The sequence below is a fragment of the Natator depressus genome, chromosome 3, assembly GCF_965152275.1.
Source record: "Natator depressus isolate rNatDep1 chromosome 3, rNatDep2.hap1, whole genome shotgun sequence".
NCBI lineage: Eukaryota > Metazoa > Chordata > Testudines > Cheloniidae > Natator > Natator depressus.
The window spans coordinates 161,074,018-161,092,624 of record NC_134236.1 but is presented as its reverse complement, the minus strand read 5'-3'; the positions used below and the strand labels follow the sequence as shown (position 1 = coordinate 161,092,624).

Sequence of the window (18,607 nt, the reverse complement as noted above, 5' to 3'; positions counted from 1 at the left end):
AAACAAAGTTATTGAGCACTGTCAGCATTCAAAGCATGGTCCAAATTACAGAAGACACAGCTCATGCTCCAAAAGAGATTTGTCTGCATTGGACAGATCATCATTCAGACACTGTACGCTAGGCGACAAAGAAGATCAGAAGTTCTGATCTCAAAGTGGTCTGATAACCTATCATTAGAATGTGCCAATTTATTTATTGTTGAAAGACTTTGTGGAAGAAATGTGTTAAGGAATTTTAAGAGCTGATGGCAGGTCAGCCTGTTGGATGGGGAAGTCTTTTCCTAAGCATCAAAGATGGAATGGAAGCAGGCACGATGAGGATATGTCTACGCTACAATGGCAAAGGGTTTTTTCCCATTGAAGTCGGTGACCCACCTTTCAGAGGGGGTAGCTAGTTTGATGAAAGAATTCTTACATCAACCTAGCTGCTTCGATAGTTGGGGTTAGGTCAACATGACGCAGGGTGTGAAAATTTTCACAGTGCTGAGCATTGTAGCTTGGTTGACCGAAGTTTTAGGTGTAGACCGGGTCTGATGAGAGTCTAATGATGGGGAAGTCATGTTAGCTGGCTATGTTGAAGCCTAATGGGGAGCCAGGACTACATCGTGGGGGTTTCAAAAACTCTTGTGGTTGCTGTTTTGCTAAAATAGTTATGAATAAGACCTATGGAGTTCTGAAAACTATAGTAGTGCCAAGTTTGATAACTTAGCTTGTTGATCATCCCTTTGTTTTTTTTTTAATAGTCATGTAACAAAACACCGTTTCACAAATTTAAAAACAACACAAGGTAAAACACTGATATGGCTTACACGCACCAGAATCTCTGTCTGCCCCACCCACAATTGCTTTCACTTTAGAGACGACATTTTTCAATTATTAGTCGTCTACAGTTTTTCTGGAAGAATTTTACTCTTTGCTTTTTAAGGTGTTGGAGTTTTTAGATTTTACTTGTTTAGGAAAGGTGAGGTATGCTAGTTTCCTGTGTCATCTGTAAACAACACACTTGTTCTTCATGGTTTGTCAGATTTGTTGGGCTTTTTGAGAGTTGTGGTTCAGGAGATAAGAAAGGACCAGAGTGATTTTGAAAGGAGCATACTGTAACCAGTTCTATCTTTGGTATCCCGTTTTCCAAAAATTATTCTCCTGTCAAAAATAAACAAACAAACAACTTGGTTTTGGAGCAAGTTGCACCCGTTTATACTTCCCCTTAGAATGTAAAGGTAAGAAAGAGTTTGGTCTGCAAAATACATAGAAATATACACAGATTTAATAACTGATCATATAAACTTAAGTGATAAAACTGATGTGCTAGAAAGCTGAATCTCTAAAACTTAAAATAAGTCTAAGAATCAAATAACACCATCCAAAAGGCTTTAATCTACTAACCTAAATCAAAAAGATCAAAGAAAGTTGTAACTAACAGCAGCATTTGGTGGAATACTCCTGTAGAAGCAGGAAAAAGCTAGAAATTACATGTCACCTTCATATCCTGGCTTCCTGACCTTGTTTTGAGATCAAGCCCTCACCATACCAGCTGTAACCATTAAGATCTTGCCCCCAAGGGTTAAGTAGGAGAGAAACTCAGCTGTCTATAGGAGAGCAAACACTGAAAGTTCCAGCCCCTAACATGCCCAATTCAAGGCAATCTGCGTATGCTTGTCATTCAGGCTTGTCTCTGCAGTATTGTAGGGCAGCTCCAAGCAGCTTGTTTGTTTCTGTTGTGTTGCTGCTGTTTGAGCAGTTCACAAATCACACTTTTCTTCAAGACGATTTCATAAAGACGATAGTCGTACCTTGGAGATACTGTTAGTCAATTTCAAGGTAGCATTTCTTTCTGTAACTGTTCATCTGTTTTATTTGTGTTTAGGAAGCATGGAAAGTATTTTACATAAAAATGTATTTAAAATCCAACCATTTTTTCTGTAGTAAATTTTAGGCTAGAGGTGAAACTATTTGATATTTCAGAAATTATTACAAATGCAGATTTAAGACTTTGACATATGTTCAGTTTATTTTCACTAAAATGTTACCCGGACTGTAACAAGTAACTCCTTTCTTGTAAAAGGTTACAGCTGTTCAGAAACATTTGAGTGCCTGGAACAGAACAGTGCTAATACAAATATCCATTGTTACTATAGTAGGTAGTTCTGATCTTTTGTTAAAGCATTATTATATGTAGTTTCTCACTTGTTTTTCAGAGTCTAAATTAACTAATGTGAGATTAAATAGCTGTTTTTGAATTTAATGCAGGGATGAAGTACATTGAAAAGTATATTGCAAAAAATTATTAGGATGTCTAGCTTAATAAGAAAAATATTGCTGAAGTGCGATGGTTTTTAAAAAACATCTGTTTTTGCACATACAGTGGCTTTGGTAAAGTGTCTGCAACTACTTACGGATAATGCATTTTATTTTTATTAGCAAGTAAACTGATATAGTGGCTAAAATAGCTCTGCTTGATGTGCATTGACATGCATATTTATCACTTCGGTTGCATATTTAATACACAGTATTTTTCTCAATTAAAGAGAAAAAATTAAAATAATTATTATAAAAAAAATAGTCATGGATTTTTTAAGGATATCCAAATATAATTTTATTTTGAAATTTGGATGTGTACAAAAAATTTCAGCATAACATTTATCAGTTTATATCATAATTACAATTCAGTGGGCATGATATAATCAAGAGATAAACAGAATTTTTTTTGGGTACAGAGCCTTTGTTAGTGCAACACACTGCAGTGGAGTGATTCTGTAAAATATACAGGTTTTTAACCTGTTACATAACATATCTTTCAAATTGGCATTGTGGTGGTTTGTTATAGCGGTAATTGTACCATAGCAGTGGGTTTCTTTTTGGTGTCGTTCTGCAAGTAACTCCTTGTACACACCCAAAAAGAGAGAGAGATTTTGATTTTGAGTGTGCATGGAGTAGGGTTATTTTGTATAAGAGTATTAGTGATTATGAAAACTTAAGTACCCTTTATATGGTAATAGACAGGTTTCAGAGTCACTAAACTATAAATAAGATTAAGTGTAAGGACAGTACTTCAGTTGCAGGCAATGAGTTTTTACTGCTTTCTATGCTCTTAAATTTTGCTGAGCTATTTCTACTAATACACTGAGATAAATAAAACATAAATAAACATATTCATAAAACACACTTGTCTATAGCTATATATCTTTTTTCAAAACAGGTTTCAGAGTGACAGCCGTGTTAGTCTGTATTCACAAAAAGAAAAGGAGTACTTGTGGCACCTTAGAGACTAACCAATTTATTTGAGCATAAGCTTTCGTGAGCTACAGCTCAGCTTATGCTCAAATAAATTGGTTAGTCTCTAAGGTGCCACAAGTACTCCTTTTCTTTTTTCAAAACAGTAATTCTTGCAGTGACTTATTATAATTCCTTTTTTCCCCCCCGTGCGTTTCTTTTTTTTGTTAAACCACAAATGTGATGGTATTAAAAACAAACAGCAATAAACTGGTATATCCTCTTCAGGTAGTTTGCTCATACAAAATTATTAAATTATGTTTGTATATATTTATTTATACTTCAGAAAAAAGGGCTGGTCAAAGCACCACAGACGGTTCCAATAATAATCTCTTTTTCATAGCTTGTACTAAACAAGTTAACTTCTGGTTAATAAGATACTTACGAAGGTCTTAAAAATATTGTTTTCCCCACCCTTGGCTCTTTTCCCCAATTCCCACTCCTTCACCTCCTAGCTGTTGATGGGTTACTTTGTGTGCCAGCTGAGTGAAATCAATTCACTAGGTGCCCATTTGCAGCATGATCTACGATCCTGGCTTGGTGACATCTGGAAACTCCCTGTCATAGGAATTGCAATTCCTGACCCAGCCTTCAATGCAGGAAATGAAATCATGGTGTCCCAGGTTTAAGACAGGCCAGCTTGTTAGCATATCAAGCTGTTGAAGGGGATGGAGGAAAAACAGCTTAACAGAGATACTGAATGTGGCAAGAGAAGGAGAATAATTTTTTATTCTGTAAATTTGATGCTTTCTTCTTCTTCTTCTTTCGTATGGCTTGGGTAGGTAGCAACAACTACATGCTTTATTGTGATTGTACCCTAACCATTACTGCATGTCACAAATATTTAGATTACTGAAAAGCTATTTATCAGCAAAGAAAGGTATGAATATATTCAAAAGTGAGACTATTATGATTCTGGTCCACCTAGTTCCTGTACAGTGAAAAAAAATGCACAAATCCCAGACAAATAGGAAACAAATAGGTTCAGTACCATCAAACATCCAAAATGTAGTGGTAGCATTCATAAATATTTAACACTGATATACTCAACATGTTAAAAAGACTGTAACATGTTTAAAAGTTAGTGTTTTAAAGGTTGCTGAGAATTTCTTATAAACAATTGCTACTGAATAAAAACTGAAGATGTCTCTTCTTACACAGATGGTAAATTTTAAAGTAGACATAAACTAAGTAAATGAAAAGTGTTCTACATGTGGAGAGGACAGACCTTTGCTTTTTGTTATCTTCAAGTAGTTTTCCTTCACTAAATAATGAAAGCTTTTCAAGGACGAACTAGCGGTTTACAACCAAAATAAAAAGCAAGAATCAGGAAATTGAAAGCCAGCTCCCACATATTGTGAACACACAAAAATTAGATGCTAGAGAATTTTAAGAATGTCCATCTGAGAGCCAAAAACAGAGATCAACAATAATAAAGCATTTAAAAGTTTATTGACTTCTGAACAAATACTGCCTTGATAGAGAACTAGGCTCTCCCATGAAAGCCAGTATCAAAGACTAGGCACCACCTGTTACTTTTGTGAACCTTTGGGGAAGGGAAGCAATGGCAAAAATAATGTTGGTGAAGTGAAAGGGGAGAAAGGCCTCTTCAGAATGGTTGTGCATTGAATGAATGGTATAGTGAATGGAGTCTTGGAAGGATTTATCTGAGTTTATAGAACTGAGAACAAGGTACACACTTGTGTACTAAAAAATCTGTAGTATTATGGGATTTGAATCCATTATACTGTTTCTTCTGGATGGAGAGTAATGGATAGCTAAGAGTGTTAAATATTGCTCAGTTTAAGAATGTGTCACTTCTTGCAACACTTAAGATTAAATTGTTTCAGACAAACTTTTGGCATGGGGAGATATTTTCATCACATCAAGTATCATGCTTATTATCAGGACCATCATGTGCTCTTAAAAAAACCAAAATAAAAACCAAGCAGTTTTAATAGGCTGTTATATATATATATCTATATATATATATAGCCACTATATAAATCCATGGTATGCACACACCTTGAGTACTGCGTGCAGTTCTGGTTGCCCCATCTCAAAAAAGATATATTGGAATTGGAACAGGTACAGAGAAGGGCAACAAAAATGATTAGGTATATGGAACGGTTTCCCTATGAGGAGAGGTTAAAAAGACTGGGATTGTTCATTTTAGAAAAGAGGAGACTAAAGGAGAATCTGATGGAGATCTATAAAATCATGAGTGGTGTGGAGAAAGTGAATAAGGAAGTTACCCCTTCCCTTGCCCAATGAAATTAATAGGCAGTAGGTTTAAAACAAACATAAGGAAGTACTTCTTCACACAGTCAACCCTTGAAACATGTTGCCAGGGGGTGGTATGAAGGCCAAAAGTATGACTGGGTTCGGTTCAAAAAAGAATTAAATAAATTCATGGAGGACAGGTCCATCAATGGCTATTAGCCAAGATAGGGATGCAACCCCATGCTCTGGGTGTCCCTAAGATCCTGACTGCCAGAAGCTGGGAGTAGGTGATAGGGGATGGGTAACTTGATACTTGTCCTGTTCTGTTCATTCCCTCTGAAGAATCTGGCTCCAGCCACTGTCAGAAGAAAGGATACTGGGCTAGATGGACCATTGGTCTGGCCCAATATGGCTGTTCTTATGTTCTTAACTTCTTTTAAAGATCTATCAATTATCTGTGCTATATAGCTGCTTCTACCAAATTTCCACTATGTCATTCACATCTGAATTTGCACTTCTGTCATTCTCAGCTGCAAGCATTATTAGTCCAGATGGTATTTCTTGAACTAATGTTTTTTTAAGCCTGTGCGGTTTTTTGAACAAAATTTAAAGCAATGAAAATTCTTTCAGTTGCAGCCAAAGTAACAGGTGAACTTAATCCAAGTTTTAAAAGAACATGGAAGTTAAGGAACACCAAATCCTACGTTTTTAACATCGTTAGGTATTAGGTATTTCCTGAAGGCCTTGCAACCCAGATGGTAGAGAGGTCTGCTGAGTAAGCAGGGTTCAGTGTTAATACTACAAATAATAGAGGGATCACTCATAAAACTGTTCTATAACATTGCCTTTATATGGTGTAGCAGCTTCCAGATATGACAGTGCTCCAAACTATTGGCCTTGTCTGCATCACTGAAGTACCTTCTCTCAGCAATTTCCATTGTCAAGTATATAACAGTTAAAGGCAATTCTAGCTTCCTTTTGGTGGTATAGTTTCTAGATGGACATTAACCTTCAAAATGCTGGCCATTCAGCCAGCCAGACCAGTGGGTGAGTTTGTGTATGCTATATTAAAATAAGACTAAAGTTACAAGCAGTCTTTAAGAGTCACCAGAGCTGCAGTAGCCATAGCCTCAATATGTGTCTGGAGTTTCCATCCATCACTTCAAAACTTTCATTTGTCAATCTAAATAAAACTAAATTCTGGTGATATACAGCAGTGAAGTGAGTTGTTAACTGTTGAATATTCTGAAAGATTTTACTGAATCTTATTTTAGTCTTATTCATAATTCTCAATTTTTCATTTTTAAGCCGGTATGATACCAAAATCTTGATAAGAATTTGACTCATTGCCTTTTAATATCAATCTTTGTATACACTAGAGTCTGACACAATGGAATTAGAATACTGTAATACGTTATTCTTACCTTCTGCTTGCTGTGTAACTTCCTGTACTTTTTAAAACCTAATGAACTTTGAATAGAGAACAGAATAGTTCAGTGAAGTTTTCAATTAAACTCTGTATAATGAGCTAATTGAGACAAAATTCAGACTTCTTGGTGGTACTCTCTTGACAAGTGCTTTTTAGTTTATATAAAAGCAGAAGATATATCATCAAACCTAATGAATAGAAACAAACCAAACTCTTATTTTGCTTTATGACCCTTATATTACATTGCTCTCTCCAGTTCTGTTCCAGCAAAGCACTGAGGCTTGTGAGGTAGTCAGTCCCATTTACTTGAATGAGGCTAACGTGCTTCAAGATAAACAGGTGCTTAAATGCATTGGTGGAAGACTCCATGAAAACTGACAAAATTCAAGTTTCTGGTGCCTTGAAGGAACGACTACATCAGCTTCATTTGTCACAATCCTTATCTCTTGAAATAGTTCACAAGTAGTCTGATCACCAAGAGAGGTGCTTGAACAAATACTGAGCTGTATCAAATCTTATATGCCACCTTGTGGAAGATGGCAGGCTGTAATGTGATGTGACCTGACTCGAATCAAACAGCTTCTAAACAACTCTTTCTGACGATTGTCTCTAAACTTCCACATGAAGAGATTTCTAACATTCAGGCAGAGACCGCATCTGTTTAGAATACCACTTCATCTGGTCTTCACAGAAGATGTTAAACTGATGCTCCTTTGCGTGTTTTTAGTGGAGGCTGAAGAGTCCCAGGGTGCTGTCCGGTAGTAGAAGTAGTGGATAAATGTGATGTCCAAAGCTGGCGTTCCCTTAACACTAATAAGAGGACCTAATTTCCAAGTCCATGGATGGACTACTGTATATACACTAGCCACTCCATTTACCAGTAAGCATTGTGTATATACATTTAACAGTTTCTTCTTAAAAATTTTGAAGTATGATTTATTAAAATAGTGTAATTTTAGTAAATATTTAAGCACTTGCATGGTGCTTTTTATCTGTATATTTCAAATTGCTTTACAATCAAGTAAACATCATCCCAATTTTTCTACAAATAGGGAAACTGAGCCACAAAGCTCAAATGGCTTGCCCAAGGGTGCACAGTGAATCAGTAGAAGAAATTATCTTAGATCTCTTGAATTCCAGTTCTGTACTGAATCCATGGGTTTTACATGTTTTTAAACAATGTGATACTTCCTTAATAATAGAGCAGCCATTATGTAATTTTACCTATAGAGACCAACTTCCAACCCATTTTGAATGTACTTTCATATCCATTCATCTAGAATAGTTATTGGTGACATCACATAAAGACTTATTTCTTTTCATCTTTTCAGACTTGATTTAAAATGACCATGATGCTGACAAAGATTCTACATGAACTGATTATCCAGTATGATTATAGATGTTGTGGTACTTAACTGCTACAAAACATGCCACACAAAATCACAGTCCTCCAAGAAGTGTTCTTACATTCATTGGTATATGCTACAAATATGTTACACTTTAAGACCAAAAACCAACAGCTTTCATCTGGCTGAAGTGTATGGGCATCTGGTATTCTTGCACACTTTGTTGTATTATTGATAGCACTAATAAATACTGATGCACTGTAATTTCCTGTTCAGAACTAATTAACGTCATCCTGCAGCATATCCATCCTATCCATCAATGAGCAAATATAAGCAGACAAAAATTCCTAAAATGTGGCCAGAAAACTCAATAAGAGCTTTCTTTTTCTGGATGTTGAGCTATGTCCCCTTTAGCAGCCTCTTTTTGAAGCTACCATGCAGCTCGGGAGAAAACCAGGCTGTTTAAACACAGCAGTGTTTCATATAACTAATGTCTTTTCACACTGAGACAAACTTTAGCAGCCACTTGAATTTACTCTTCTGTGCTTGGTGAAAAGTTTTTTAAAAGGGTTGACTTGTTTGAAGCAGGGGAAGAGAATATTCAGAAAGAATTTGAGGAATTGGACCTTTCAGAAAATACTCCTGTTTAGCAAATGTGTTGGTTGTCATGTTCTGACTAGTTACTATTTAGAGTTAACTTCACAAAGAATCTGGCTCTGCATATGATCCATAACAAATAGCATTGGGTGCATTATCAGAGGTTACATTTTCCTTTAGTTTTAGAAGTTGAGGATTCGGAAGGATAACATCTGAGACACAGCACCAGGGGTTGCCACGGGCAGCATTCCATTGTGCGAAAGCACTTTCTGCTCAATATTAGTTGTTCAACCAATTGAATAGCTCAGCTGGCTGAACATTCTTAGCACTCTAAATGCTCAGTGGCAGTATAGGAGAAGAGAGCTAGTTAAACTTTCTTGCTTATCTTTCATTCTTTATCTGTGTGTTATGTCTTCCTGCAAAGTCTAAGGCTATGTCTACACTAGAGACCTTACAGCGGCACAGCTCTTCACTCCCAAGCTCCCTCCTGCAGTCTCTGGTGCTCTTCCATGGCCCAGGCTGGCTAGGGCTGGGGCTGGGGCTGGGGTGGTCTAGCCTGCCTGCTGCGGGGATTCAGAGTGGCTGGGGCCAGGGCCGTGCCACCCACCTGGCGCTTGAACTGCACAGCCTGGCACTTGGACTGCGCCACCCGGCGCTGGGGGTGCTGTGGCTGCACCGTCCAGGGCTGGGACTGGGGGCCACAGTGGAGTGCTCTGGGCTCCTGCAAGGGTGGAGGGTTGAAGAGGAAGGAGAGGGATGGGACTTCAGGCAGAAGGGAGGGGGTCGGGGGCTAGCCTCCTCCAACGGCCGGTTCACCGGCCCCCCATGCCTGTCAACATAATTAAACCATCCCCAACAAGCAGTGGTAGCTGTGTTGGTGGGAGAAGCTCTCATGCTGACATGGTGCTATTCACTCTATCACTTACGCCGGTGAAACTTACGTCATCCGGGGAGGTGTGTTTTTCACGCCCCTGAGTGACATAAATTTTGCCGACATAAGTGGGAGTGTAGACATGGCCTCAGACCAGTAAGTTACTACTCACACTTAACACCTGTCAGACTATTAATCCTAAATTTTAATGTTGCATTTAATCAATTAAGATAGCTAAAGTGGTTTTAATGACTTGATTTATCTTATTTTTAAAAGTATGAGGAAATTATTTTTAACAGTATCTTATTCTCACCCTTCTTCTATCCAAAAAAAAAAAATCTCCAGAGGTAACTTGTGAAACAAATTCCTATCTTTTTTGTTTTGTTTTGTTTTTTAAAATTATCCAAATAATCTTCTCATTCCTTCTTTCAAATCTTAAAACAAAATTATAGTTAAAAAGAGAGGCAGATTAGCTGTTGCTGGCACCTTAGACTCTCATTGGCTTTCAGCCACCCTCTCTCAATCGCCGCTCCAATGTACGTAACTATGACCTATTTACTGTGTGTGTACAGAACAAAATCATCTGTAAGAAAAACTTTTTCTTTAATACCTTTCTTCACTGTTTAAGCTAATGCTTACAGCACAGTGCACATCCTAATTGTCTTCAGGATTGCTGCTACTAAGAAGGGTGAGTTCCTCAATGGGCTCAGTGGAAAATAGCTTAAGCCTGGGATTTTGTCATATTTTAATTTTTTTAAATTGAAGTTTTGGAAAGCATGTTGGTTGTGTTAGGTATTCCTAGTTTAACTGTACGGTTTGTGCTGCTATTATACATTATCTCAAACATCTACAGAGACTTCTAGGTGGAAAACTAAAGTGTTTTGATTTCTTTAAATAGCCTTTAAAAAGAATCTCTTCAAAATATTTATAAGCTTGGTTTTCAATGGCTAGTGGTTGATGTGAGGGGAGGGCAAAAACTGTAACCACCACATTGATTACTGCTAAATGCTGGCTGCCATGCAGCCCTGTCTCTCTCACTAACTGTTAAAAGGTGTCAGCAAACTGCAGTGGACGGTTTTGATGGTTACTTTTAGTTTACATTGAAGTCTGTTTTTATAAATAGTACTCTTTCAGTTAGTCTTTATACTGACGGAAGTGAACTGTTTCCAGCCAGCTCAAGGGTGCACCACTGCTTCTCAACCACAAGCTGTCTGTAAACCAGAGGCAGCCAACAGTGTGTGTTCATTTGAATTATACATTTTGGTCTGGTGTCACTTTTAACTTTGGGTTTTGGTTGAACAAGTAAAAGGCCTTTGAAACAGCCACACAGCTGCCTATGGCTCACTTCCATTCCCTCCCTGCTGATGCCCTTTTTTTGGAGAGCGCTCATGCTGTTCTCTGCCTCTTTTCTGTATGCAATGTAGCTCCCTGAATGGGAGGCAGGATTTGGGGAGCCCAAAGCCCAGCTCTTGAAGGACTATCTGTGCACTCATCTGCAGGGATATTTGGAGGGCATGTTGGGGCTGGCAGTAAGAAGACTGCGAAGATCCACAGGCTGTGGCCTTCCAGGAAGCCAGCTGGCCGTAGAGACTAGGACATCCCTAAGAGCCCACTTGCAAAAAGCATTCAATCTTCACCTTTTGCTTTTGAAAACTTTAACCTAGGGGCTCCCAGCTAAGAGGCTGATGGTTTGAGCTGTTTCCTGCTGAATTGCCTGAGGCTTTGTGCCTGTGGTTGCTACATACCACCTTGAAGACAGTTGTTTTCTTATTTAGTGAAGAGTGGAAGTTGGATAAAATCAACTTTAGACCCCAACTATCGTGTTGACTATGATCCCCAAAGGTGATTATTATGTCACAGTTTAGCTTTTTAAAATCTGATGCATTTTTTTAATCATTACCATAAAAAAAACCCCCATCTCTTATGTGGTATTTATTGTGATCTTCTTATCAGGCTTTAACTTTTTGTCTCATTTATTCTGTTGCCCAACTTAATCATTTCCACTGATGTAATAATCATTTTTTTAACATATAAGATCTCCTTTTCAGCGTGGTTGTCCTTGATTCTTGGAGAGAAGCTTATTTTTCCATTGAAGAAATGTACAACAATGATGTACTCTGCATGGAGAAACAAAAACATGTACTGAAGTACTTTGCTAAATTGGGGCTTTAGGCCTCAACAATACAGTTAGATCCACTGGCAGACCCTTATGCCTGCAGAATGCCCATGCTGTTTAATGTAGGCAAGAGTCCACCTACTCTTGGATCTAGTTGTATGGACTGGGGCCTATATGGGGATCTAGTTTCAGGACTAGGGTCTTACCATTTTCAATATAAACTGTTTTGAATTTTTGAACACTGGAAAAAATTATGCCACCTGCTAAATTTGGTTTATTTAATTTTCTCTAGAAATACTGCAGACCCATCTAGCAGTCGGAGTATGGCTATGAACAATGGCAATAATGATTTTGTGGTCCTGAGTAATGGCAGCATCCTCTCCAGTGCTACCGGTCCCAGCATCCTTTCAGCTACTGATGGAGGCATTGCAGCCCAACACCTCCCCTCCAAGGAAGCACCAAGAGCAAAAGTGAGTCCAAATGGATGCCTGCAACTTAATGGTACAATCAAACCATCCTTTCTGCCTTTAGACAACCAAAGAACTCAACAGATGTTGACACAATGCTGCCACCCTTGCCCATACCATCATCCTTTAAGTAACCATAATAAACAGCAAGAATGTCATTCACTGGCCGGGAGCACAGCACCATCTCCTATGACTTCCTGCTGCCTGCAGCCACATACTGAATATTCAACCTCTGTCTGCCAAAAACATACACCTATGTATCAGACCACCTGCTGCCTTCAACACCCCCCATCATTCTGCCTTCATCATCAGTGGCCTGACCATTTTCAACATCAGTCTGTTCAACAACATGTAGCCACTGTAAGGTGAGTGGAATGAATTTTCAATGGTGTTCAATATGCAACTAATTCTACATGTATTCCATTTTACTTTTTACAAAAATAAGAAAAGGTCAAAAAGGAGAGTGAGTTAAATCTTTTATACATACTGTTTTGCAGACAATAATAAAATCTGAGGCATACTCCACTTAAATGCATGCAAAATGTGTGGATGATATACTTTATCTTAATAAGAAAAGGAGTACTTGTGGCACCTTAGAGATTAACAAATTTATTTGAGCATAAGCTTTCGTGAGCTACAGCTCACTTTATCGGATGCATTCAGTGGAAAATACAGTGGGGAGATTTATATACACAGAGAACATGAAACAATCGGTGTTATCATACACACTGTAAGGAGAGTGATCACTTAAGATGAGCTAATACCAGCAGGAGAGCCATGGGGGGGGAGAAAACCTTTTATTGTGATAATCAAGGTGGGCCATTTCCAGCAGTTGACAAGAATCTCTGAGGAACAGTGGGGGGACGGGGGGAGGGGGAATAAACATGGGGAAATAGTTTTACTTTGTGTAATGACCCATCCACTCCCAGTCTCTATTCAAGCCTAAGTCAATTGTATCCAGTTTGCAAATTAATTCGAATTCAGCAGTCTCTCATTGGAGTCTGTTTTTGAAATCTTTTTGTTGTAATATTGTGACTTTTAGGTCTGTAATAGAGTGACCAGAGAGATTGAAGTGTTCTCCGACTGGGTTTATGAATGTTATAATTCTTGACATCTGATTTGTGTCCATTTATTCTTTTACGTAGAGACTGTCCAGTTTGACCAATGTACATGGCAGAGGGGCATTGCTGGCACATGATGGCATATATCACATTGGTAGATGTGCAGGTGAACGAGCCTCTGATAGTGTGGCTGATGTGATTAGGTCCTATGATGGTGTCCCCTGAATAGATATGTGGACACAGTTGGCAACGGGCTTTGTTGCAAGGATAGGTTCCTGGGTTAGTGGTTCTGTTGAGTGGGGTGTGGTTGCTGGTGAGTATTTACTTCAGGTTGGGGGGCTGTCTGTAAGCAAGGACTGGCCTGTCTCCCAAGATCTGTGAGAGTGATGGGTCGTCCTTCAGGATAGGTTGTAGATCCCTGATGATGCGTTTGGAGAGGTTTTAGTTGAGGGCTGAAGGTGACGGCTAGTGGCGTTCTGTTATTTTCTTTGTTGGGCCTGTCCTGTAGTAGGTGACTTCTGGGTACTCTTCTGGCTCTGTCAGTCTGTTTCTTCACTTCAGCAGTTGGGTATTGTAGTTGTAAGAATGCTTGATAGAGATCTTGTAGGTGTTTGTCTCTGTCTGAGGGGTTGGAGCAAATGCGGTTGTATCGTAGAGCTTGGCTGTAGACAATGGATCGTGTGGTGTGGTCTGGGTGAAAGCTGGAGGCATGTAGGTAGGAATAGCGGTCAGTAGGTTTCCGGTATAGGGTGGTGTTTATGTGACCATTGCTTATTAGCACCGTAGTGTCCAGGAAGTGGCTCTCCCCTCCTTCCCCTCTCTCGTACTGGTATTAGCTCATCTTAAGTGATCACTCTCCTTACAGTGTGTATAACACCCATTGTTTCGTGTTCTCTGTGTATATAAATCTCCCCACTGTATTTTCCACTGAATGCATCCGATGAAGTGAGCTGTAGCTCACGAAAGCTTATGCTCAAATAAATTGGTTAGTCTCTAAGGTGCCACAAGTACTCCTTTTCTTTTTGCGAATACAGACTAACACGGCTGCTACTCTGAAACTTTATCTTAATAATTTCACTATTTGAACCTAAGGGTTTACTTTTCAGGGGGACCTAATTCATTTCAAGAACATTTATGTAGTGTAAGAAAGCGTCCCTTTTTTCTTCCCACAAAGACATATATCCTCCTTGGAGTTGTGTGGGTCATCTGGAAGTCATGCAGTTCTTCCTGTTAATTAGTAGTCACTTATAGCTATCGAAACTCCATGATAAAAGCTACTTCTCATTGCTGGTCAGCTCTTGGGCTTCTAGGAGAACAAATAGTGATAGTTTTAGGTGAGTTGTGAGAATGATGCAGTCAGTTGAGATGATCACAGATAGCAAATGGGCTGGAATCATTCAGTATTTCTGTTGTTATCTGGTATTTTGGATCCCAAAGTGAGACTCATTACTTCATCTACCAGTCACTTAGCCTCCCAATTCAATCATTTCAAGGTTTGTTAGACTTTATCTAGATAACAAGAAAAGGAGGACTTGTGGCACCTTAGAGACTAACAAATTTATTTGAGCATAAGCTTTTGTGAGCTACAGCTCACTTCATCGGATGGTGAGCTGTAGCTCACGGAAGCTTATGCTCAAATAAATTAATAAATAAATAAATTATGCTCAAATAAATTCGTTAGTCTCTAAGGTGCCACAAGTCCTCCTTTTCTTTTTGCGGATACAGACTAACACGGCTGCTACTCTGAAATTTATCTAGATAGCGGCTATTAAAATGACAGCAGTCTCTTCAGGACTCTTTTTGTTCAAAGCACAGCTCCTGCTGTGAGTGCTCAGCAGTTTTGCGAATCAGGCTCCACCTGTCTCAGATTGGGTGCCCTGAAAATGAGGAAAAGCCAAACATTTCACAGGTTAAGTGACTTGCAAATCATCACAGAGGAACTCTGTAGAGTGAGGGATAGAATCCTGTTTTCAGAGTAGAATCACACATTATGGAGCAAATCGTATTCGTTCCTTCATAGCTATAGAGTGCCACAGACACAGATGAAAGATTGCTGCATTGGGTGAAGACTACAGGATTTAGGTTTCAGAGTAACAGCCGTGTTAGTCTGTATTCGCAAAAAGAAAAGGTTTCAGAGTAACAGCCGTGTTAGTCTGTATTCTTAAAAAGAAAAAAGAAAAGGAGTACTTGTGGCACCTTAGAGACTAACCAGTTTATTTGAGCATGAGCTTTCGTGAGCTACAGCTCACTTCATCGGATGCATAGCATATCGTGGAAACTGCAGAAGACATTATATACACACAGAGACCATGAAACAAAACTTCCTCCCACCCCACTGTCCTGCTGGTAACAGCTTATCTAAAGTGATCATCAGGGAGGGCCGTTTCCAGCACAAATCCAGGTTTTCTCACCCTTCCCCCCCCCCCCACAGACACACATACAAACTCACTCTCCTGCTGGTAATAGCCCATCCCTCTTTGAAACCTCTCTTTATAATGCGCATGATAATCAAGGTGGGTCATTTCCAGCACTAATCCAGGTTTTCTCACCACCCCCCCCCCCACACACACACAGAAAAGGAGTACTTTTGTGGCACCTTAGAGACTAACCAATTTATTTGAGCATGAGCTTTCATGAGCTACAGCTCACTTCATTGGATGCATACTGTGGAAACTGCAGAAGACATTATATACACAGAGACCATGAAACAATACCTCCTCCCACCCCACTCTCCTGCTGGTAATAGCTTATCTAAAGTGATCATCAAGTTGGGCCATTTCCAGCACAAATCCAGGTTTTCTCACCCTCCGCCCCCCCACACACACACACACAAACTCACTCTCCTGCTGGTAATAGCCCATCCAAAGTGACCACTCTCTTCACAATGTGTATGATAATCAAGGTGGGCCATTTCCTGCACAAATCCAGGTTCTCTCACCCCCTCACCCCCCTCCAAAAACCACACACCCAAACTCACTCTCCTGCTGGTAATAGCCTATCCAAAGTGACCACTCTCCCCACAATGTGCATGACAATCAAGGTGGGCCATTTCCAGCATAACCCCCCCCTCCAGACGTTCTGGTTAAACTTGGATTTATGCTGGAAATGGCCCACCTTGATTGTCATGCACATTGTGGGGAGAGTGGTCACTTTGGATGAGCTATTACCAGCAGGAGAGTGAGTTTGTGGGGGTGGGGGTGGGGGGGTGAGAGAACCTGGATTTGTGCTGGAAATGGCCCACCTTGATTATCATGCACATTGTGGGGAGAGTGGTCACTTTGGATGAGCTATTGCCAGCAGGAGAGTGAGTTTGTGTGGGGCGGGGGGAGGAGGGGGGAATTACCATGTGTCCATGCTCAGTAGAGGCTTGTTAGAGTCTGGCAGCTAGATTTTTAGGGGATTCCATCTGGATTGTGGGTGATCTTTTGCCCAGCTAAAAAGGACTTTCCTTGCCATTGCTCCTCCCAGTTGCCAGGGGCCACTGTCACTGGGCATCAAAACTGACAGCAAGGAGACCATCTTTCTTGTGCTCTCAGTGCTAGCCTTTGTTGGAGCCCAGAGGTAGAAGGCAAGGAGGAAGTTTCTGGTGGAGTGGAAGGGGTGTGGAGACCAGGGCAGAACATTCCCTCTCCAGAACAGAACCGAGGATTTCTGAGTCCCAATAGTACTCTACTGTCTAGCAAAGAGTTATGCACTGGCAGAGTGTATGGGTAGTCCCCCACTCCACAGCAGATCAATATAAAAGGATAACAGCCCATTGATACTCCCAATTAGTAGAGCTGTTCAAAATATTTGTCAAAATAAATGTCATTAGTTTTTCAACCAAAACAAACATTTTGGTGGAAATTTTGTTTCATCTAAATGAAAAACCAGGAACCAAAATTTTGGCAGTAAAAATATTCATTTTTAGTGAAAATGTTTTGAGTTTTTGAAAATAAACTTTTTAAAATAAAAAATGATTTTCAAAACCCAAATTGATATTGTGTTTCATCAATTTTGTGATCAATTTCCAAGAGGAATTTTTTTTTCAAATTTTCTTGCATAAAATAAGTTTTTCACCAGCTTTCTACTTAATTGTGTTAGCTCAACTGGTAGAAGTCTGTGGGCCCAAACTTGCTGATGACCCAAGTGACAGCCAGTATAATTCCATCTAATGAATTTGTTTTCTGGTTTTTTAAGCTTACAAAATCACATACCAAAAACCTCCTGCATTATTTTAATGTTAAGGTTCAAATTCAACCACTGCACGTCTAAGAAATACCAAAATTAAGGTTAGCCTGTGCAACCTTGATTTTTCCTCTTTATGTGTTTGTATGATATAGTCTTAGTGCACAGGATGGATGCTGTTCAGGGAATGAATCAGGTCTGAGTAGTGAAGGAGACTGTTGTCTGTAGGATAACAAGGGAGGGATCTGCAGGAAGAGAAAAGATGGTCTCGTGGATCAGGCAGTTGAATGCTGCCCAGAGAACTTACTGGCTGAAATGGATGACGTGAATTTACATATATATTGTGATGCATTGATTTTCAAGTCAAATTTGCTCAATTTTAAAAGTAAAAAGATGTTTTTTCTAATGGCTACATGAGGGATCTTGAGGCAAGCTGCATTTTTTCCTCATTGCACCTCATCACCAGTAATAATAATTCTTTAGGATAAGTTTCAGAGTAAATTGCTACACCTATATAATCCCTGTGCCAGCAATAGGGTTGCATTGCTGCAAATACAGACAGAATTTGACCCTGCAATTAAAACTTTATGTAGCATCTGCTACTATTAACTATTGGTGTTGGGGTTCTCTATCCATCATTATATGAAAATGTTCAGGACATTTTTCCCCCATGTTTCATTCCTTTTATAGTGAGCAAGTTTTCTCAGAGGAGATTTTGCAGCACTGCTAATAGGTGGTCAGACTCTGAATTTCTCTAGCTTATTCCGAGAGCTCATTCCCCTAGCCAAATGTCTTTGATAATCTTCACCTTGTCATTTAGGTTTCATGAGGTGACCAGGACTCTGAGGCTGGGTTCTATGCTGAGAATTGAGGGGAGATACCTTATATATGAGGAGAGTATGCTCTCATAATTATTTGAAGTGCAACACCCCCCTCACCACTTCCCCCCTTCTGATCAGGGTCATTTTGGTTTTGCTTGGGTTGAGCTAGCTGCTGTACATCTAGGTGCTGGTCTCCTGTATGTATTGTGACATGGCTTGGATGGTTGCATTCACAG

General features: G+C 39.5%; 1 protein-coding gene across 5 annotated transcripts in view; it reads left to right on the top strand.

Annotated features, from left to right (window-relative positions):
* The window catches only part of DISP1 (dispatched RND transporter family member 1), a 164,663-nt gene that overhangs the window by 104,052 nt on the left and 42,004 nt on the right, over positions 1 to 18,607 (top strand). For 4 of the 5 annotated variants that reach the window (XM_074949211.1, XM_074949210.1, XM_074949213.1 and 1 more), the window contains one exon: positions 12,148 to 12,687. In XM_074949211.1, the coding sequence (XP_074805312.1) occupies positions 12,179 to 12,687 (509 nt within the window). In that variant the 5' untranslated portion in view covers positions 12,148 to 12,178. Of the gene's footprint in view, positions 1 to 1,720; positions 1,822 to 12,147; positions 12,688 to 18,607 lie in introns of those variants that run through there. The other variant, XM_074949212.1, reaches the window with a different exon arrangement.